At 43.5% G+C, this 22,083-nt stretch overlaps 1 protein-coding gene and 1 long non-coding RNA gene across 4 annotated transcripts in view; one reads left to right on the forward strand and one right to left on the reverse strand.

The window, feature by feature from the left end:
* LOC146203396 (stomatin-like protein 1) overlaps nucleotides 1-1,225 on the reverse strand; it is a 28,693-nt gene extending 27,468 nt beyond the window's left edge. For 2 of the 3 annotated variants that reach the window (XR_014703857.1, XM_084588733.1), the window contains exons 1-3: nucleotides 953-1,225; nucleotides 696-805; nucleotides 550-616 (exon numbers count right to left, since the gene is read on the reverse strand). Coding sequence is in view for 1 of the 3 variants with exons in the window: in XM_084588733.1 (XP_084444859.1) it covers nucleotides 550-616; nucleotides 696-805; nucleotides 953-1,127 (352 nt within the window). In the remaining 2 variants the exon portion in view is untranslated. The remainder of the gene's footprint in view (nucleotides 1-549; nucleotides 617-695; nucleotides 806-952) is intronic. The other variant, XR_014703856.1, reaches the window with a different exon arrangement.
* Nucleotides 1,226-2,792: 1,567 nt separating this feature from the next.
* On the forward strand, nucleotides 2,793-11,598 carry LOC146203397 (uncharacterized). The gene is made up of 3 exons (XR_014703858.1): nucleotides 2,793-2,927; nucleotides 3,665-3,772; nucleotides 11,384-11,598. It is a non-coding gene; the product is annotated as an uncharacterized LOC146203397 (long non-coding RNA).
* Nucleotides 11,599-22,083: the final 10,485 nt, after the last annotated feature.

Here is a 22,083-nt window from a genome sequence, read left to right on the forward strand (position 1 = left end):
TGTTCGATTCATTGCACTTGTCCACATGACCTATGCACATATGGGGCAGGTAGCTCTTCAAACCTCCAGATGTGAATATTTAAAAATATCAGCTTAGTGACTTTATTCATGTTTAACATTGCCTTCTGTTTGGCATGGTACAACCAAGTTCAGTCTTCAACTACATTAATCATGTTTATGCAAGCATTAAGTACAGAATTTATGTTCACAGTGCAGATATCAAGCTGTCACGTTAAACACCAAATGAGAACTTCCACACAGTGCAAGCTATTGTGAATTATGGGAACGAACACTGAGTCCGAAAAAAAAAAAAAATAGAGGGGAGCATTAATTATTCGTCTGTTTGTTTACCTTAGTGTTTGTGTCCTCACAACTAGGTTTCCTTATCATTTGCGTCCCCATTATTCATTGTCGCCGTCGTCCTGTGCTTCCTTCTGCTCCACTGATGTGCATAGCCACTGGTCTGCCACTTTTAGGTTTTTATACGAACCATAGCCAGTTATAACTTGCTTCTTAAGACACACCAGAATTATTTTGTTTGTAAATTACCTGGGCCCTGAACAGGCTGCAGCTTTCCAAGACGAAATACTGCGATCCTCTCCAAGGACGGTACTCTCTGCGCAAAACACAAGCACAGACGGCTCGGCTAGCAAGTGGCCAAAAAAAGTGAACAGTCCTTGTAAGAAATGAAATACCTTTATGCAGACCCAGCATGTCACGGGAAAAGTGAATACGAGGAAAAGATAACAAAAAAAGGTGACGATCGTCCTAATGATGGTCGATTGCCACGGCTCGGGCTCGCAATCTGGAATAAGATGCATTCATCAGTTTATAGCACACGTATCTGCTTCCTCCAATAGCACAAGCTCAAAGTTTGTTTTCCTTTTTTTTACGTTTTCGAGCAATAGCGGCGTTAATCATTTAACAGAAGGACAACAGGTAATGACTTTACCTGAGAGATCAACAACAACCTGACGTTTGTTGTAATTAAATATAGTTTTATACTTCTCGGGCTTTTTCAGGGCCGTCATGTGATGAATAGAAGAATAATCAAACGCTGATGTATAATCAAACACGAAATCCGGCGTGTCATAATTATCTCTGTACGGCGAAAATTTTACATCCATCTCTGCTCGGAACGCTCGCCTCCCCTAGACCATTATGGACGCAATATTGCTAGTGTGCCGTGCGGAGGGGGAGGTGGCCGCACCGGCGATGCCTTCCAACTTTGGCCGCCAGGGGCGCTGCTCATCGTAAGTACGGAGCAAAATTTAATAAATAGAATGATGGTTTAGTTAACAATTCTAAATCAATAATTAAGATATATGGAGAAAAATGAGCATGATAGCTACTGCTACCACCCCGTTTCAAAGGGGACGCTCCTATATTCCATCCATCCATCCATCCATTCCATCCACGGGAAGCTCAGAGTAAAGTATTATATGAGGAACGCCTGAGGAAATTGGACAGTAACAGATGGGCAGCTAAGGTATTTAAATACCTGTACCTAAAAAGCGTTGACTCACAATGGAGGAAAAGAACTAGGAAACTAACTAGTAAGTATGCTAGTAACAAGGACGGAGAAATAAAGAGCATTAAGCAACAGGTGAAAAACACAGAAGGTAAAAATTGGATAAATTCGATGGAAAAAAAAACAGAGTGTGGAATTATACCGAAAGTGGAAAATGCAGATCAGGAAGGAAGATTTCTTTGATAACTCAAGAGGCAGTGCCCTACTTTTTGAAGCTAGATCAGGGTGCCTTAGAACACGAAGCCATTGACCTTGACGAAGCTACAAAAAGAAGTTTAACAATGGAGATGACGCATGTGCTGTATGTGGAAACTCCAGCAGCGTTGCCATCTGGTGAAATTCGCCACCAGATTTCGGAAATCTGGTGAATTGTTGGAGGTCCTGGTGTCCAAGTCCACGAACTACTACACCAGACAAAATGTGGTGATATCTGGGGAAAACCACTCAGGGGCGCTGCTGATCCAAACGTTTAGCACTAGGATGCGCAAGCGGCCACTCAATCTCAAGAGAAGGAAACCTGGACGGAAGTGACTGAAGTGTAATACAGGGGAATTGTTATGCATCTTTGGAGTGAGGAGGCCGCGGCTTCGGCGGCAAACTTCCAGAGGACTCTGCAACATTATGGGTCAAAGTTTTCAAAGACGAAAACACCATGGGTGAAAAGCCCTACTAGGAACTGGCATTGTATGCACTGGCCTGTCTCTCATGCCCAGTGTCAAATGCAGCAGTGGAGCGGGTATTCGGTCAAGTCACATGTGTGAAGACCATGTTCTGAAGCAAGAGTCGCTGAAAACTTTGGATGCCATTGTACGGATTCGCTCAACATTGTCATCCAGGCAGATGTGCCAAGGTCATAATGTTCTGCGTGATCAAAATTCGTCATCACCGATGATATGATACGCGGGTTCCGCTCATACATATATGACGCCCAAAGTGATGATTTGGGGCTGCATGACATGCTTTTATTTTAATCAAATGAGTGATGACAGCTATTTCGTGGTCATTTGTAATCATTTTATAGCATTTTTTAGATTCTGGGGAAATCTGGGGAAATTTCGTCGAGGTTCTGGTGTCGCGGCCACTTTCCAATCTGGCAACGCTGAACTCCAGTGAAGCAATTGACCATTGGTGCGTTCCAATTCTTAGACGTCTAGCAAGACTGCTTCGTAGACGTCTACGTAGACGTCTACAGGTTCGCGTATTGGAGGCGCCGTCTGCTGCGACCCGGTTGCAGGAGCAAAATGCTTGCTGCAACCCATGACGTCTTATCCGGTTTAAGAATAACGTCACATCCGGCTATTGTTTTGTCGGTTTTGTGTTGCTTTTAGTAGCAAAATGGCTGGTCGTCGTCCTTCATGGTGGGAGCCGTGAGAGCTGGGTGCTCTCGTGTTGTACGGTACGTAAGCAATTTTTTCTATTCTTTAGATACTTCAGTATGCATGTATTGAGTCATTGCCCGCTGTCTGGAGTTCTACATTTAGTTTTCAACTTCCGTGCGCCCGAATGTTCTGTTGACGACCATTGAGCCTGCTTGGCCGGCAGTGGGCCCGAACGGCCCGAAGGTGTATTATAGAAAGTTTCAATCGAAAGCTCAACGTAGTTCGACACCAAGGAACATGCGGTTAAATACCGCTTATTAGGCCAACCGCACGAAAGTCTCAGTCATGTAAAACACGCCTGACTACCAGTCTTGCGTGCGCCTGAAAACGGCGGGAAACTTGGGTAAGCTTTCCTCAGCGGTCTGGACGAATAATTAATGATTGTAACGTCTTTGAGCTGATGGAGGGACTTAAGGAGATACTAGGACATGACAAAACAACGCGTAGAAGCAAGAAAGGCGAGGATCACTCAGGCCTGTGTGGGAAGCTTTTGTTTCGGTGCACCACGACGTACTAACCATTTGTGCGACGTGACCCTTTGTGTGACCCTCATTGCTGTGACGCGGTGTAGAATAATGATTTAATACCTCATTTTATGACTGCGCACTGTCATGTGTATGCAGGGCCACTTTCTAATTGCGGTGAGGTAAGCGATTTCGCCTTGTGTTTAAAATGCATCAACATGTACTTGTCTTAATTTCTTTTGTGTGTGTAAACATCGCTTATAAGCTGACGTCTAATATTTGGTACGCAGGGACCATCCTGATATGTGTTTTGGAGTCTAGCATGGGCTTGCTGGTTGCTGAGGCTGAACAAATGGGACTATGAAAGGCGGAGGCAGCCTATGCTCCAACGCCTCAAGGTGAGCCCTGTACTTAATTTCAAAACAATTGTTGTGCCACCGGGACTGGTCATTTGTTTTAACTTTTACATGGGGAACATGGCACAGGTCACCAGTTTGCATAGAGTGCATGAATGAATCAAGCAAGCAAGCATTCCTGCAGCTGCAGTGTCCAGCTTGTAGTTTGCAGCCTTTTTTTCTCAGATGCAATCAATGCATTGCAAACAGTGTGCAATGTAACAGTTGATTCAGACTAAGAAAACCAGACTAGCTCCAAAAACAAACAAATGTTTGCACGAGATGGAAGATCAAACCACGCTTTATTGTCTTCTCAATTTGCTGTGAAAAACTGGCAAAGCTGCCTTCTTTAACGAATGATATTCCTGCACAGATTGGTTGTGTCGCTTTTTTGTGCGTGTAACAAAGTTGCTGCAATAACTTTATAGCTTTGCAAACCACTGTGAAAGATAAAATGAGGTCTGCAAGATTGGCATCAATGGCTTGCAAGACAAGCAGCACAGAATATACACCCTGCCAATTCTTTAACAGTATCGCTTGAGCGTCGACTGTCCGAGCAGAAGCAAAGTGGAAATCAGGAGAGGGAACAAGCAGGGAGATGTAATCATGCTGCTTCAGCGAGTGTTGTCTGCTTGGCTGTTCTGCTCCATTGGCAGCAACCCCTTGAATCAAGTTTCATATCGGAGTTCTGGGAGCGCTCTGCTATGTGCTTGTGGCTTCAATCTGTGCAAACTTGTAACGTTCCAAATATTACACTTGTCCCTGGGTGTCTCAAGGATTTTTTTTTTTTTTTTTTTTTTTTTTTTTTATGCAATGAGAGTACCGATACAACAATTTTTCAAAAGTATCGATGGCAAGAGTTATGGGGCATGTTGGATTTTTTATCGGAAATGTGTGTACTTTGGAGATATTCGCATGATATGCAGATACTATTGCGGCTAAAAACAAACAATGACAGCTTCTCCGGGCACCGGCATGCCTGCCAGCCAATTGTAGCAGGGTTGCTTCACATTGATCAAAGCAGCGTAGCAAACGAGGTTCACTGCAGCAGCAAGAATTGTGAGCACGCCCTCGCACTCTATTGCTTTGTCATCTCCTGCATCTTCCGGCGCAGCAGCGCCGGGCAGTCGACGGTCACGTGGTACTGTTAAAACATTGTCCAGGTGTACACTGCCTACGGTGGTGTCCATTTCGTAGCAGAGGCAATGCCTGCCTAATGTATATCCTCTTCACTTGACGAGCAAAGAAGCATTCTAGTTTCCCTTGCTGAGAATGGGGAATGCAGCCCAATGTCGAACACTTTCTTTCCGCTCATCAGAGATTATCCTTTTATGCCAGGGGCCTTGGCGCACAGCCCGTGGAGCTGCGTGCTGCAGTCCGCCAGCTCAAAATTTTCAGCTGACGTTTTGAAAGCATTGCCACCAGCCCTAATTTCCAACTAAAATAAACTCAGATTTTGTACCAGTTAGTACGCATTCATTTTTGAAAAGGCGTTGACCACTTAATCTGCGTGAACTTTCATTTGACATCACTATGCCTTCAAAAGCAAGGAGCCAGACATCCTGCCTTCTCTTTTATTTCTAAGTGTTCTTTTTTTTTTTTTTTTTTTGATTTTCTTGTTGAAGATTATAAGTGTGATATTTATTAACAGGTGTACCATTTCAGTACCTCTCTCTGAGCGATCCTGAAGCTGCTTTTGTCCGGCATTGAAGTGGAAACAGCAGACATTGCTTTTCTTTTGCAATAATAGGAGCGCTTGGTCTGACAAAACGAAATTTTGCTTATTTTTGTTCATTTTATTGTTATTTACTGTACTTTGTTTCCTGTTGTTTTATGACTTTCTGGCTCCTGGGTCATGAGAGAAAAAGCTTTCTCAATGCAGCCCACGTAGCAATATGAGTTTGAGACCCCCTGCTCTATGCCCATAATGGCGTGGGGATCAATGGATAATTCATAATTAGTTTGTCTGAAAGGTAATTGTTTAGCAAAAAGCGACCATATGCCACTGGTCGGCCCAGACCCACAACCTCCGCATCATGGTGTTAGAAGTGTGTGAACGGGTCGCTCCGCACCGAACAGTAAGTGGCAATACCGATGCTCTGATTTCCTTAGGCTGCCGAGAGACTGCGTTGACTGTTGGTGGCCGCGGGTTCGCTGGGTGCCGCAAGGATTGCCAGTCAGTTCTCAACTTGCATCGGTGCACATTTTGTTTTTCTCGCTGACGCCCCCACTCCACGCCTTTCTTCGATCACGGTATATTCTAAGTTGTAATGTAATGTAATGTGGAAAAAAAAGTGCATTGTTCACCACTGCAATACAGGCTACGTATTCTGCAATGAAAAATGTCAGCTTTCTTCGGTGCGAAAAGATGTCAAACGACTTCAGCTATGGTGGCCGGCATACTAAGAAAGGACCGAGCTATACAGCCACTGTTTGTGAGGGGCACTTGGAGCCCAGGTTTGTGTCCAAAACATGGACGACAGAGTTAAATGGGCATGTGCTGCAAAGCGTTGCGCGTTGCTAGCAAAGGAAGCGGTCCCCACGATATTCTCTGCCTGCCTTGCCTACCTTTCAGACATCGAAAAGTAGAAAGCGACCCACTGAAAGGCAGCCCCAGGAACCGAAAAAATAGAAGATCGTCAAACCTTCTGTAGAAGCGTCAAGTGAAGGTAGCACGCGCTTCACACGACACTGCGTGGGCATGGACAGGCCCAAAAGCTGAGTGTGGCTCAACCCACGGCCCGTCTGGGCCGACACATGAACATTTTTGCTGGACTCTGAGTGGGCTTAAACGTACGGGTCTGAGCCGGATTCGGGCTTGTACACATGGGGCCGATGTCCTTTATAGTCACTTTGTCAGAGTAAAATACACATTCGCGGCGTAGCTGCAGCGAAATGGATAAAATAACCATGGTACGCTCCGAGAAAGAAGTTTAGTCTTCTTGGCTTATTTATTTACTTATTACGGCACCGCGGTGGCTTGGTCATTAAAGCTCTCGAGTACTGAGCTGGGATACCCTAGTCTGATCCTAATTGGGAAACAGCATTTTGGTCGAAGCTGAAAGCATTGCAGGCATATACTTAACGATGGCAGTTTCATTGAAGAATCCCAGGTGGCCGAAGTGATCTGGAAGCCTCTGCTACGGCGTCCTCACACTTTGAGCCGATTTGGGACCATTGCTCCAGAGACATAGCCCTTTTGTTGTTTTTTTGGCGTCATGTACACTTTTTTTTTTTTCTCCACGTGAAAAAATTCAAAACCAAATGTGGGTATGGTTTTCATTTCAATCTGTTGATTGGAACGTCTCATAACTGAAATAGCCGCAAAGGCTTGATAGAGTTTAGAAATGTCCTTGATGATGGAATAAGATAAATCTTGAATGAGCAATTTTTAAATCGAGTCGATCAGAGTCGTAAACAATTAGGCGTGCGCCGGCCACATTGAACGATACAAACGAATATATGAAATTACTCCCCTCGGTTACTAAAGAGCAGCAGTCAAACACCGCTCCTGCATGTTTTAAAGCGTAAAATGCCATGTGCGGGTTACGCTGGTGTGGTGAAGCGTGAAGTTCGCCTAATAAATTAGAGTAGCGCCAGGTGAGGCTGTTTCAGCTATCAGCGAGCACAGACAGTCTGGTCTGCAATAAGGCACTTCTACATATGGTCAGTTTTATACAGTCGTGCCTCGTTAATATGGACACTTTGGTTTCCGAACAAAACTGTCCATAAAGCGAGTCATCCATAATAACGAGTCATGAATAAAACGAAAAGAATTTTATTGAGAAAAAAAAGAATTGTAATTAATGACTTCTTTTGTAGATAACGGTGTGCACTTGACACAAATTTTGACAGAACACCGGCAATTTTGAATGCATTATCCTTATCATTGTTGTCTTCGAAAACTGGTAGTGGAGTCTGAAGCAACTCGCGTACAATGACACACGTGATGGTGGGCTTTGTGTTGGTGTTGGTTTAACTTTCGAGCATGAATCGGCGTCCGATTTTCTACTCACCATCACTTTCAAAATGGGCTCGGCACTGAGCAAAGTAGCCGCTAAGTAGCTGCTTGAGATTCTTCTGAGGCGAGGAAACAGTCGAGCTGTCGATACTAGTCCCTCAAGGCTTAGATTGACTGAGATGGCTTTTGCTGCTTGTGTTCACAGATTGCTTGCTTCGCGCCGACGTTCAGCTCTGTTCTTTTGCGTTTAATTCCCACCATGCCAAAATCCAGACTCCAGTTGATGGTTACAGGCTCCTGATACTTTGCACTTTCTTGCTTAGTTAACCTTTCTGCCTTTCCGTTCTTCTGATTCTTTCTTTTTTGCCTTGTACTGTTTCCGTAAGGAAGCAAGAGTCAAATTGGCAAGCTGCTATGCGGAGGCTATAGAGCATCCCATCTTCTTGGCGCCGTTTCTATGTGTTCGTGTAAGACAAACACTGCAAGCTGAAGTACAGTTTAGAACGACGATTAGCCGACTACGAAGAGCTCAGACCTTGTCAAGGCCACATCGTTGACTTAAAGCGAAGCCGACATGCGGACCCGCCTCAGGTGCAAAATGTGGCAGTTCGGCAGCAACAGGGACGAAAACCAGGAGCCTGAGAGGGAACCGCGCCCAGGACGGGACGCCCGGTCTCGGTTGCATGCTCGTACATCGCCTTTCTTTTGTCGCCCTACTTTGTGAGTGTGTCTTAACTCTCACCGAAAAGAGTTTACGGCTTCATGGAACACATACTGTGCTTTGGGAAAGAAAACTTCAGTTCCCACCACCACTGTATGCACTTTTCTTTCTTCCTGTCATTTCTTTCTTACGCTTTTACCGGCCTCTCTGTTCACGTCCAGCAGAATTTATTGCAACCACATGTTGCTGTTTTCCCGACTGCGGCGGCACTGCTGCTGCACCCAGAAATCTCCTGGTTCTCCCCTTTCAGGGTCTTTCTTACGCCAACCCTCGGTTTGCTGTGTAAGTTCCTCTCCGCTCTTGCGCCCCACGCTCACTTTTATTCTTTCCAACCCCACAGGACTCGTTCAGGCATCCGGTTGTATCGGCTGTTGCGTAGGTTCGCGGGCGGCGTGCCCTTATTTAACTTGCGTTCGGACTCCTCTGCTTTTTTTTCAAGCATTTTCCATATTACCGAGACAAAAATACATGGGCCCAAGTGGGCCGTGTACATTCTTCCCCTGTCCATTGTCCAGACAGCGAGTTTCCATATTAACGAGGAATAACTACACTGAAAAAGTTTCGTCCCCAGAAAAACTGTCCATAATTCGGGTCGTCCATATTAAAGGGGGAACGACTGTATACCACTGGAGGCTAGGAACTGGAAACCTTATACAAACCACTGGTAAGGGCCAACATTCGAACGCTTGATGAGGTGCAATCTTTTTCAAGGTTGGTGTTCAACACTCGTGACGCCTCAGCCACAGATACAGTCTTGCTGCCGCAGCGGCGCCATCTTCTTCATGCAGAATCAGCGAAGAGCATTGCAGCCAGAACACGCGCCGGCCCTGGCGGCGGTGCTGTTGTGACCTATGATATAACGGCACCTCTCGCACACCACAGGGCGGGCACGCCACCTGAGCTTCTTGTCTTTCTTCTACCGCCGTCACCTCCAGTTCAAGATACATTAATTCGAGAAGAATATTGGCTTTCTCTTTCTTTGATGGAGGTAGTACCTACGCTTGACGAATGGCAGTTTTGGCATGGCGTGAAGGCTACATACGCACGCTATTGGCTACTTTGCGTTTCCTCCTAACCTTTCTACGACGGCGCAAGAAGTCGTAGGGTGCTGATGCTCCGGACCAGGATGGGGGGGTGATGATGAAGTACCAGCACCTCCAACCAAATGTTACGATACGGCAAGCCGATGAAAACAGGAGAACACAGGACAGAGAGATGGTCGATGACAGTGAGATGACGTTTAATGAAAAGTGTTGCCGGGCCTAGCGCGAGCGCTCTTGTCCGCGCCACTGCCCGCTTTTTCTTCTTTGATGTCGTCCGTAACAATATCATTTGACTTTAGAAACGTGCTCTAAAACAATTTGAATGCTTCAAAACTTCCGTTTTATAGCTTCAAAGTGCTCGAGCCTGCTTCCACCTCTCCAAGTTGGTTTGTGGTTCAGGTCATTATTGACAGTTCTGCATGACTGAATTGATGTCTTCAGTTTGGAGTTTTGGGGAGGGTTGCATCCATTGGGAAGAGTGAAAATGCTGGCTGAAGATAAGGAACGCAGCATTATGAAAATTCCGATTGCTATTGGGCAACCATCTCATGGATGATGGCACTTGAAAGCGTTTTGACTGGAGGTACCCGCACTGCTTGGGCTAGGCCAGTGCAGCACTTCATCTTACAGGAGCATATGCACCTAATCTTGGTCGCATTTTGCTTGTTAACGACATGCAAGACATTGCTCTGTACAGATCATCACCTGATTTTTATCTTCAACAGCCAAATAATCTATTATTGATTTTTTGTCTTATCTGTTTCAGGGTGTCTATACTCCATTAACACACTGAATGTTGGTAGTGCTGCTACTGCACTTAAAGTCAAGTGTTGGTCTCTGTTTGCAATATTTTTTAGCTGCTATGAGAAGTAAGATGCTCATGGACAGCCTCCTTAACAACATGAACTGGTGTATTTGTGATGAGGACTGTATATCAAAGACAGCCAGAGGTTTTATGATGCTGGCATTGTAGCAACTGTTGTGGTGCTGCAGTTCGATGAGGGATTTGGCCATCTTGTGGTTGTTGCCTGTTTGCTGTGGCCACCCTCAAGTAAATAGCTGTGGTCCTGTCACACAGTTTGAGAACTTCTTGTTACTTGTATGGAAACTACTGTTTGGCACAAAATGACTTGTGGCTGCCATCATGTGCGTTATAGACATTTGGGTGGAACAGTTCCTCATTCTTTTTCACAGCCCATAAGAAGGATTTCGCAAGTTTAGAAAATGAAAAGTCCACAGCTGAATTAGTCGCGATTCTGGAATCATGCTGTGTAGTCGACAAACGCTACAGTCTGAGAGCAACGCATGTCGTCTAATGAACAGTGCAAGCGAAACTTCTTGGATGCAGCAGCAAATGAAAATGTGCACACATGGTTTTCAAGATGTCTCAACGTTTATTTATATGCTTCACAACCTACCAAAGCCCGCACGCTTGCGTTATACCAAAGCAAAATCAGCTGTCTGTTCTGATGTCTGCGGCCAGTATTGATAACTTCATATCAGTTCTTTACTACCCATGGTGTCCATTTCTGCTGTGCATGTGCACTGCAGTGATACATTGTCACATGCATGCAGAGAGCACTAGTACTGGCCTTACTTAGGGTAACCTTTTCGCTGTTTTGGCTTTTCTCGTTCTTGAGCTATGCTACAGGGTGCACACTTTTCTTTTTGTCTAGTTCCTTTGACGAGTCATGAATTCAGCATTTTTGCTTCTTTCCTTTGTGAGGGTGTAGTGACCATATGCAAATCCACTATTAGAATATATGAGCTGCTGCATAGTCTGCAGTCCTGTTATCTTTTTATTTAAATTTGGTACGTCTCTGAGTTTCTCCGGGTGTTTTGTTATTGTTCTGAGCTTGCATTCTTTTGTTTTTTTCTCCCCATGACAGCCGACCCTGCACGTGACTGATACTAGTCGAGAGATCACAACAGCTGCCCACCTTTCAAAGCATGGCATTCCTTGGCCCAAGTTGACTGCTCTCTGTGCTACTGGCTCAACAGTGTACTCACAAGTCTGCACTTCACTTAAGAGCGTAATGGCAACACACACATGTTGGCCATAGCTTCCCATAGCTTCTGTGTCAAAATAAAGTATTCCTACTTATGTGCCTTTTCATTCATTATTAACGCACATGATTGGAGTAATAAACACTCCAGTGCCAAAACACCATGTTGACACGCTCATTTATGTTTAGACTGCCAACCTTCTGCATTACTTCCCTTTTGTAACCTACCTAGAAAGGTAAGTATTTACTGTATGTGTCATAGAACCACATGTATTTGTTATTCCTTTTGAGACTGGAAATAATCCGCAAAACCAGTAAGTAAGAAAAGTTCACAGATATGTTTCGTAGACAATTTTTAGAGGTAAGCCCAATGAAGATGTTTCGAACTGCAGACAGGGACTGATGATAAAATGGCAAAGTGGGCGGTGTTTGTTGAATTGCATTAGATTGGTTTAATTCAGTATTTTGCAGATGAGCAGCAACTTTCTTAATTGCAATGCTTGCTTACACCCATACTGTCACCTCATGTAATGCTCAAACATTTGGCAGTGCTAATCACTTTACTAAAATATTGAACTCTTGGCCCTTCAAAGTGAATTGTGTTCAGTAGCGAGGTGACATGCTTGTAGCAATGAGATCAGATCTAACCTTGGATACCCGCTTAATACACTATTGCTGTGCCTCTTATGCTACTGGGATGGTGAAGCAGCATACTGAAAGGGCATAAAAAAAAAGTGTGTGCAGTAATTCTTTACATGTAACAATAGTTCAAGCCCTCGCCTAATTTAATTTGACTGCATTAAAAGGCCATATTTACCAAAAAAGGCAATTTGAGTGACAAGGATGAGTGGCAGATAGTATGACCGGATAGACTGGTCTGTGTGATGTGAGGGCCATGGTATGGTCCAGCTGCCTACCCAAGCAGCTCCTTTGACATGAGAAGAACTCATTGCCTTTCAGAATCCCGTCAGATGTGTGAGTTGGGAGTTCATTTACATAATGTGGTAATTGGTAATTTTACAAATTGGTATGTGTGATAAAAGTGCAAACAAAGATTGGCGAGTCAACCAGTAGCCAACTAAATGTACAGGGATGAGGATACAGGAGTCGTAAATGCTGTGGCATGTTTTCCTTAACAGCGGTGCTGAAGTGCCCCTGAAATATTTGTTGCATTTGCTCAATTTATGTGTATTTCAGTTTCTGGTATAACCTTTCCCACACCTTTAGGCACAGTAATTGTAAGTAAAATTGGCAGTTAAAAAAATAGCATTGTCAAGATGACAGCGTTCCAAAAAATGGAGAAATAATAATTAAGGTACGTATAGCAGCAAAAGTTGCTACACTGTACCATCAGCATACACGTGTGATCCCAGCCATTTTTGGAACCATAAATGCAGTATTAACATCAGTAGCTTATCAATTCAGTTTCAGACTATCCTCATGTTTGACAAGATTTTAATGATGAAACCTTCAGCTTAATGCCTCCAGTAGCCTGAGTATTCTGAAGCATAGCATTGTTGCCTTACTTAATTGCTTGGCACACTTTCCCATTTTGCAGTGAGAAATTTTCAAAAATTTGGCAGTACTCTGTGAGGGGCAAAGCAAGGTTTTGAAAAAGGAAAATAGAGTAGATGTTTCTGAGTGGACACCCCATGTGCACTGTGAATGAAACTAATGAGCAAAAAAAAAAAAAAAAGAAACATGCTTTCAAGCAAAGTATTGCAATGCTTAATATTACATAGAATTCCTCCTGGCACACATAGATTTCATATTTCAAGCTGCCAGTTTCCATCATGCAAGGACGACATCTGCTAGTTTCTATACAGCACCTTCGTGCTTTCGCACTGGCAAGCCATGTTTTGCGAGAGGGTACCTTTCTAAGTGGACTCAGCTAGGCTTAACCTGATTTCCATGAAATATATATGGAAGGGTGCTTAAACCAGATGCTATCAGGCTTTAAGTATACCTGCAGGTAAGGGCCCTGCCAACTACTATATTTAATAAAAAAAATTTGATATATCTAGTCGTCACTTAGTGTTTGTCATATATACTCCCTCAAGCACAATTAATAGTGGTCTAATCGAGCTGCTTAGTTGATACTAAAAATGAAAACGCAGCACCGACACCAAACATGGACGGGCTACTGCTCAATTAAAACGCCTGGAGAGAGTGCAACGTAAGTCAACTTAATCGCTTTCACTTCTTTCTTGTCGACTGCGACGTAAAGTATCGGCAGCACTTGTGCAATGGTCACCTTTACAAACCAAGCATGCTATGCGTCTGGTCATCGACTGGCAGCTGTCGGCCGGCGCATCGTCGCCGTCGATTCCCCTAGTGACGCCACGCCCTCCGCGGCACGGATTCAACCCTCTTTCCAGTTTGGTTGCTAATGGCCATCAATTTTCGCTGATTATTGCACTATAAGCAGGTAAGCCATCTCTACTAATTGAGCACATAAATAAAATATTTTATCGAATTTAGTTTACAGCGCAGCCCTATGGCAGTCGCGTAACCGGCGAATCGAATAAAGAGCACATCAGAGGATGAAAGTTCGGCGATTCACTCTGATGCATGTCTTACGCACTGGATTTGTTAGAGACCAACATGGAATAATTTGAACAAATTGTTCGATATAAACGGCCATTTGGCTGCTGGATATACCATTGCTTGTAAATCCGGCCGCCCAAAATATATAGTAAAAAAAATTTACTTCTTTTTCTATATTTTATGTTCACAACAAACATATGCATAACCACGCACTGAGATCAAGTGCCACATGAAAATTCGCGCTTCCACTTCAGTTCGAATAATAGCTCTCGAGGTCAAATGTTCGAATGAGTCGCGTTACATATGCTGTGTATGCGAGGTGGGTACGTGGGGGACGAATTAAACTGCACTGCAAAAGATGGCTTGGTTTGGTTTATGAGGTCCCGAAGCAACTCGATCAGGCTATGAGATACGCCGTATATAGTGGAAGGCTCCGAGAATTTCGACCATCTAGCTGGGTTTTTACCGTACCGCGCAGTACACGCGGGCGCCTTGTTAGTATTCGCTCCCATCGAAAAGCAGTCACCCCAGTCAGGATTGAATCCCACACCCTTGGACACAGAAGTCGAGTACGCCAACTGCACCAGCACAGCGGGGGAGGGGGAGGGGGGGGGGGGGGGGCTGCAGAAGACACTGTTGCGTTGTTGGGTGCTTGGTTTTGCCCGCGGCTGCAACGTTTTTGTGACATGGCCATGCAGTTCCGTTCCACCTAGCTTCCACTGGGCCATCGCAATTCAATCTCGACTTCCTATAAAATCGCAACCATGCAATTCCTGGCACGAAGTCGCCTCCTGGTCGAATTAGCGTGGCTTACCCTGCTCGAGTCGCCAGACAGTTCGTTTATACACGCTGGCCAACAAAGACGTACGGGATCTGTTGGCTCTTAAATGATCACAACGGTGCACTGCAATGCCGATCGACGCCACGTACACGCTTACGGGCGGCATGCAATTCGTTGCAGCCTCCGCTGCTGCGGGTGCGGGTCGTGAAAAAAGAAACTATGCCGGGACTGCGGGCATTGCAGAATTAACATGCAGTTTCACGGGGTGGTTCGGCTGGAGGCTTTTAATTGTGCCCGTGTATGTGGTGCGATAACAATTAATTAAGCAGGCGCTGGTATATAACTGATAATACTTTTTAACTAGTCATGCGCACTAGCGCCTCATTTACTAACAGCTATAGGTTTGCTGAGGTCGCAATTATAATATCTATATCAGTTTTTTAAATTTTGGAAACACCATTATCGTCCCCGCTTTTAGCACATGAATTTAGGCCGCGCATGGCAGAAAACGAAACCTCTCGGTCGAGGATAATTTCGTGCGCGCGGCATATATATGTACGGGTGTACGTTGTACGATCACTTCGCTAGCCATTCCTCCCGGGCGCTCCCGAACATTATGAAAGGAGTGACACCCGCGGCGGTGCGTGGCGCGTATTCAGCATGCATGACTAGCGTGGCGATTTGCGCTCACCCGCTGTATAGTTTCGGTTTCGCCTGTGTACGGCCGAAACTACCCGAGCAGGTAGCGTAGATGGCAGCGTACTGCTACAAAGTTGTCACTTGCTCCTTCGTAGCGCACAGGAGGGACGGCAAGCTTCGAGAGCAAGGTATACCCGCACATATGAAACGGGCTCATAAGGGAGCCAGGTCATAGCCTCCTCTATTTTTTCGAAAAAATAGAGGAGGTTATGGCCAGGTACGCGCTCGATCATCACAGTGGTTTCAATTTAGCCCGCGCATAAAAATTTTTTGCGCTAAATACGCCAACAGAATTATGTTTTGGGAAAGTTTACACTGATATAGGTAGAAATACTGACATGGGCGTCGGCATGACCTCCTGCATGGTGCCAACAGATTCTTATTCACTGAAACTGCATTGTCAGAACACTTAGTGACATAATTTGTTCATTCTAGAAGGACAAACTCGTGGAAGTTTAAATTTTGGGGCTTGTGTTATTAAATTAAGGAAAAAAGTATGGGAGATAGAATAAACCCCACCCTTTACAACCCCCTTTACTGATACATTATCAGAAGGTTTGATTTGGTTGTTTAATCTGATGCAAAAATTCATAAGAATATCAATAAATGGACAGCAGAAGACAATTAAGTAGTTCAGTTTGGTAGTTAAAATCTTATGGTTCACTGTATCAAATGCTTTTTGAAGATTAAGAAAAGGTAGCTAATTTTATTTGAGTTGAACATGCCCATGCTTCTCATTTAGTGAATCAGTATATACAAAGCATTCCTAATCACCTGATGGGCCAGCTCATCAAGACACTTACAGTAATTGCTTAACTGTGGCTGCTTCCTCTTTGCATGAAATAAAAAACTAACTTGAATTTGAGGCAAAAATTTCTAAGAAAGGAAAAGGCACAAGTACTGAGTCATCAAAAGTGCCTTAAAATTGAGATACTCACTTAAAATCAAGAGAATTAGCTGCAGTATATGCAGCCAAAGAAGAAACAGAAAAAGGCTTTTGAAATGTCAAAACAAGTGATTTTAATAGCACCCCCAAAATTCAGCAAGAGTACTGGGCAAAGCAGAATTCATTTTACCAAAATTTAATACTCAACTTGGCTGTTCTGCCAATGCCAAATTTTTCTAAAAAATTGCAACACTTAGAAGCACAAAAAAAGCCCAGCCCTGACGGCTTTTGCTTTCTTTTCTAGAATGCATTCATACCTTCAGTTAGAAATGTTAAGGTATAGAAGCACGATCAAAAGAGACCATTCAGAGCTTCATTGGAACTATCCAAAATATAAGTTATAAACTGCAAAATAAAACGACCCACGTTTAAGGTCTTATTGTGTTTTTTAAGTTTCGCTCTCAGCTATGCTGGTCCCTGTAGACCTTTCCTCAACTCTTTAAACTGTACTTCAAGACCTAGTAGAAGTAGTAGTAATAAACTTTATTTGGCTACAAAAATGAGTGCCAAAGAGGCTTGCAACTTGTAGAACCAGGGCCATCTGTCACTTCGACATGGAGGACTCCAGCCAGGTACACCAATTAAAAGGAGGAGAGTCAAGATAAATGGGGGACTGAATGGCAGTGGTGCAAAGGAAAAGCAGTGTTCTAGGTTAATGCAAATGGGAGATATAGTTGGTACAAGATGCTTTAGGTGGAAACGGTACAGAAAAAAATGCACTGGGAGAGGGAGGAAGAAACTTAAATGACACGGAGTATTAGGCACCGAGAATGTCCTGAGTACGGGTCACCAAAGCCAACCAGTCCGTCAGCTGGTGCAAGACTAGCCAAACCCACTAAGTCGGGGAAGAAAAGTGCGGAAAATGAAATGTGCCGGGATGGAGAGAAAATTTGTACCCATTTTACGTTTGACATGAGATTCATGTGACAGAGGAAAGGAAGAGGTATCAAAAGAAGAATGAGATAATCTCGAAAATTCCTGGAAAGCAGCTTCATTCATCAAACTGACAGGTTGAAAGAAGCTGGCTATCCGGAACATGGTGTCATCTCAGTTGCTGAAGGAACCTACAAAAAAATGAAAACAAACAGCAAGGAAGCTATGCCTAACACAGCGTACAGAATACAACAACAAAATCTGGTTGCAATAACCTATCTGCACAGCATATCGCATGATTTGAAACAAATAGGCAAAGAAGTAAACATCAAAGTAGTTTTTACAGCTCCGGAAAAGTTATCGAAGCTTTGTAGCATCACTCAAACTTGTGGTGTGCAGCAACGCAGCATAGAACACCAGACTTTATTTGTACCCTGCAGCACAGGTGTGGTGTATGAGACCCCATTAAGCTGTGGGAAACGTTACATTGGACAAACGGGTAGATGCCTCAATGAACGGTTCTGAGAACACAATTATACCTATGAAAAACTTGCAAAAAAGAAACATCTGCGAAGGAAACGTTGCTTTGCACTGCAGCAGGTGCACAGGTTGTATGCCCTGGCTTCTACAGGGCTTAAAGCCAGGGGGTGTGTCAGAGACCCCCCCCCCCCCCCCCCCCCCCGTAATATTTAAGAGGGGTCCGAGATCCCCACAAGCTTGAATTCAAGCATGAGGACTGTAAGAATACAAACCAGGTAACCATTGTTTTGTTCTTGTCAGTGGTGTAATTGGAAGATTTCTTCTCTATCGTTTTAGCAGTTTAACAGTTTCACATTGAGTATTAATAAAAACCAGAGATGGAGAAAAATAATGATTTCTCCCCTTTGTATAAAATGATTTGCAAAACAAGCAACCAGCCACTTTCTTTATTTCCCTTTCCACCAATGCTCGAACACTACAGACCCCCTCCGATTGAGCCAGACTTTAAGCACTGGGCTTCACAAAACAAGGATTATTGGTAGAAGCAACAAGCAGATTACAACAGAGATTCTGGAGGCAAGAGTCATCAAACAGAAAAAGGGCTTGTGCGTCAGTGCACCTTCGATAATGCTCAGTGAAAAAGAACTTGAGATCCTGTAAGTAGCGTAGGTTTACTCAAAATGCTTAGTATGTTATATCTTTTCTTGTATGGCAGTTTTCGGTTCTATATCTGGTGGTTTTTAAGGCTAATGACACGACTTAATCCTGCTCATTCATACTTTACATTTTGACAACAGAAGCCCATGTACAGCTCAACCTGGCTTTTTCATTTGTCTTCATCGAATGTTTAGCGGTGAGGCATGTGCTTGCTCATGGTGTATACTACTTCACTTGCGTTTTGGATTTTTGTGATTTCTTGTTTATTGTTACTTTTTTTTTTTTTTTGTCAATGCTTTGTTAGGAGAGAAAACTGGTACACGTGTATATGACATTTTGACTTCGGCTGAGTCACATGTTATGAAAATGTGCATAAATTCCTCCGTTTTCCAATAAACCTCAGTTGACAGTCAGTGCTGTGTTCATCTCCCTATCTCTGACCACATCTATCTCAATCTCAAAGACCTCATTCCAATATAGTAACATGCACAAGTATTGATACAGTCATAAATTTATTACAATGAATAAGACTTTGCTGTCAACCATGATGAACTTGACTTTCTGCAACATCTAACGTCGAAGTGAAAGTGATCACTCCTTCTGCTTATATGCTTCGCTTATTATTAAGGAGATTATTAAGTTGGTTAAGACCTCAAGGCAGAATATTAGTTTAAATAGTTTAGTCACACAAACAAAAAAACACGGGAAAGAAATTATAACCGAGTTTTTTCTTGGTTGAAGCGCCGTACAGGGGAAGAAAGTAATCATATTTACACAGGTGGAAGCAGGCTCAAGCATTTTAGAGCAGCTCAGGGAGCAATAATAAAGTAACTTCGGAGCAGCTTTGAAGCAATAAAGTGAGAGTTTTGGAGCAATCACATTATGTCTTGGAGCAAGATTCTTTACTCGCTTTTAATAATAGAATTCTAGCTTCCTCACTTAACTCTTTGACTGTCGAATATTCCGAAAAAAAAAAAAAAAAATCACCTCCAGTGTCGAGCTATTTCAAATACCATGCGTTTAGCGCAATACCTGTACTGCAAAAACGCCGCGGGACGGCATGCGGCCGCAGCACCTGTACAGCAAAACCAGTCAAAGGGTTAAATAGCAGCAAATGGAATGCTGCCTTCTACACATCATTGAAGATCGTTTAACTAAGAGATTTATACTGTTTTGTAAGATTCAAAGGTGGACTTCACCACTTTGATGCACTCAAGTATTGCCACTAGTTTGAAGTTCACATCAATGAACAGTACATTTCTGCTTTCTATCTTGTGCATATTCTTTTTGATCCTGCACCTGTGCAGATAAATTTCTGGGTACTGGCCAGTAAGGCCTTCAGGGAAGATAGGTGACACTTTAAGTATAGTCTTTTTCCCCTTCAAATTCATTACTTTATGGCCCTCTGTGGCTGTTCAAATTATTGCTTGAGCTATCTTAGTTTCAACACACTGGCGATAGGCCCTGTATATGACTTTCCAACACTTTTGAAAACACATTTAGTGACTGGCACCTAAGTGGCATCACCTCCATAAGAGTTCCAAGTGTGCTTTTGTCGTAGGCATGACAGGCTAGATGGTGAAGCACCTGCTTGTATTCACAGCAGAATCGCTAGAAACAAACCATGTAGTTCATTGCAGCTGGACAAGTTTCCAATGGCTCGTAGTCATCATCATTGGCCAGGCTATATCAACTGCAGGGTGAAGGCCTCTCCCATACTCCTCTACCTGTGCTAGCTGCATCCACTTTACTCCTGCAAACTTTTTAACCTCATCCGCTCACCTAACTTTCTGCTGTCCCCTGCGACGATTTGCTTCCCTTGGAATCGTTTATTACCCTAAGCGAACATCAGTTGTCCTCTCTACGCATTACATGCCTTGCCCATGCCCATTTCATCTCCTTGATTTCCACTAGAATGTAATTAACTCGTTATTTCTCTAACTCACTCTAGTGCTTCCTATTTTTTAACGTTACACCTACCATTTTTCATTCCATAGTCATCTGCGTTGTCCTCAACTTAAATAGAACCCTTTCCTTAGCCTCCATGATTCAGCTCCATAGGTGAGTAAGTGTAAGATGCAACTGCTGTATACTTTCCTCTTGAGCAATACCGGTAAGATACTAGAATACTTACCAAATCCACTCCATCCCAATCTTATTCTTCTAGTTATTTCCCTTTCATGATCTAGATCTGCGGTTACTACCTGTCCTAAGTAAACATATTCGTCTACCACTTACAGTGCTTCGCTACCTCGTAGTAGTTTGGTGCGCCTGCTTCACTTGCTGATCTCATTTCCCTCACCACAGGCGATTCAAAAGGCCGGGAGTAGGTGCTATATCAAGTGCACAGAACATTTTCCGTAACGAATTCCTCAAATTTGCTTATACGCAAACATTATGCTGCATACTAAAAGTAATATTAAAATTTTATATGTATTAGGCTCGGGTGACATGCATTACACCTCTGCTACCGGTGTGCTGCCATCGTTTTGACTACACCAGCCACATACCCTGTATACAGAACTCATAACAGACCATTGCCCAGCTGCGCTTCTCATAGTCGCTTAACTTAATTGTCTCGGATTGCGATTCTTGCTGTCAATACCAGTAATGGCCCACTGTGCGGCAAAACCGTGCTCCACTAAATTTAATGTCAGAACATTGATGCAGTCAAGTTGGAGCAATTTTGGAGCAGGGAAAGCAGGCTGGAGCAGAATGAAGCAGCACTTCCACCCCTGCATTGAGGATGAATGCAAATAAAGGAATACTGCAATCAAATTCTAAATTCTAAGTTCATTCTAAGTTCAAAAGACAAGCCACCATGTCAGTGTTATCACTCAGTATCCTAATTTCTAAGCTCAATATCACAGGAAAGACAGCTTAACACCGTTCAACATGATCCAGTTACATATATATATATTCCTGCCGAACATAATCACAGTTCCCATATTGTAAGGAATCTTTATCAACCATGCTTTTATTTATTTTATTTATGTGTTTATTGATACCTCAGAGGTCCTAATGCAAGACTTTACAGAAGGAATGGGCTTGTGCACAGTTATAAATGGCGACAGGCTAGTGGTATACATGGCTATGATTAGACAGGTTCTTCGATGGCAGTATTGAAGCTTACAGGATCACTGATGAGGGATGATTCCAGTTGTGAACAGTGCTTGCGAAGAATGACTCATGAAATGTAGTTGGGCGGGCATGCGGTGAAACGCCACTTTTAGGATGACCTGTGCGAGGTGTTCTATACACAGGTTAGCCGAGACGACTGCCATGAGGTCTTGTATGAAAAGCTTGTGATAAAGGCAGGGGCATGAAGTACAGTGATGAGAACAGAGACTGTAACAGAGATTTCATGGCAGTGATGCTGAAGGAGTATTCGAGGGAATTAAACTGGTGGCATGGTTTTGAACAGGCTCATAAGGTTCAGTAAAGTTACAGTAGTGTGGATCAACTATATCATTGGCATATTAAAGTTGTGATCACACAAGGATTTTGTAATCTAGTAATTTTACACAAGAAGGTGCCAGCCATGGGTAGGTTACGATAGAGGTATCCAACAGTTTTATTAGAGTAATTAGTTACATGGCT

This window comes from Amblyomma maculatum, chromosome 1 (assembly GCF_055883805.1).
Source record: "Amblyomma maculatum isolate TAMU_Amacu chromosome 1, ASM5588380v1, whole genome shotgun sequence".
NCBI classification, from domain to species: Eukaryota; Metazoa; Arthropoda; class Arachnida; order Ixodida; family Ixodidae; genus Amblyomma; species Amblyomma maculatum.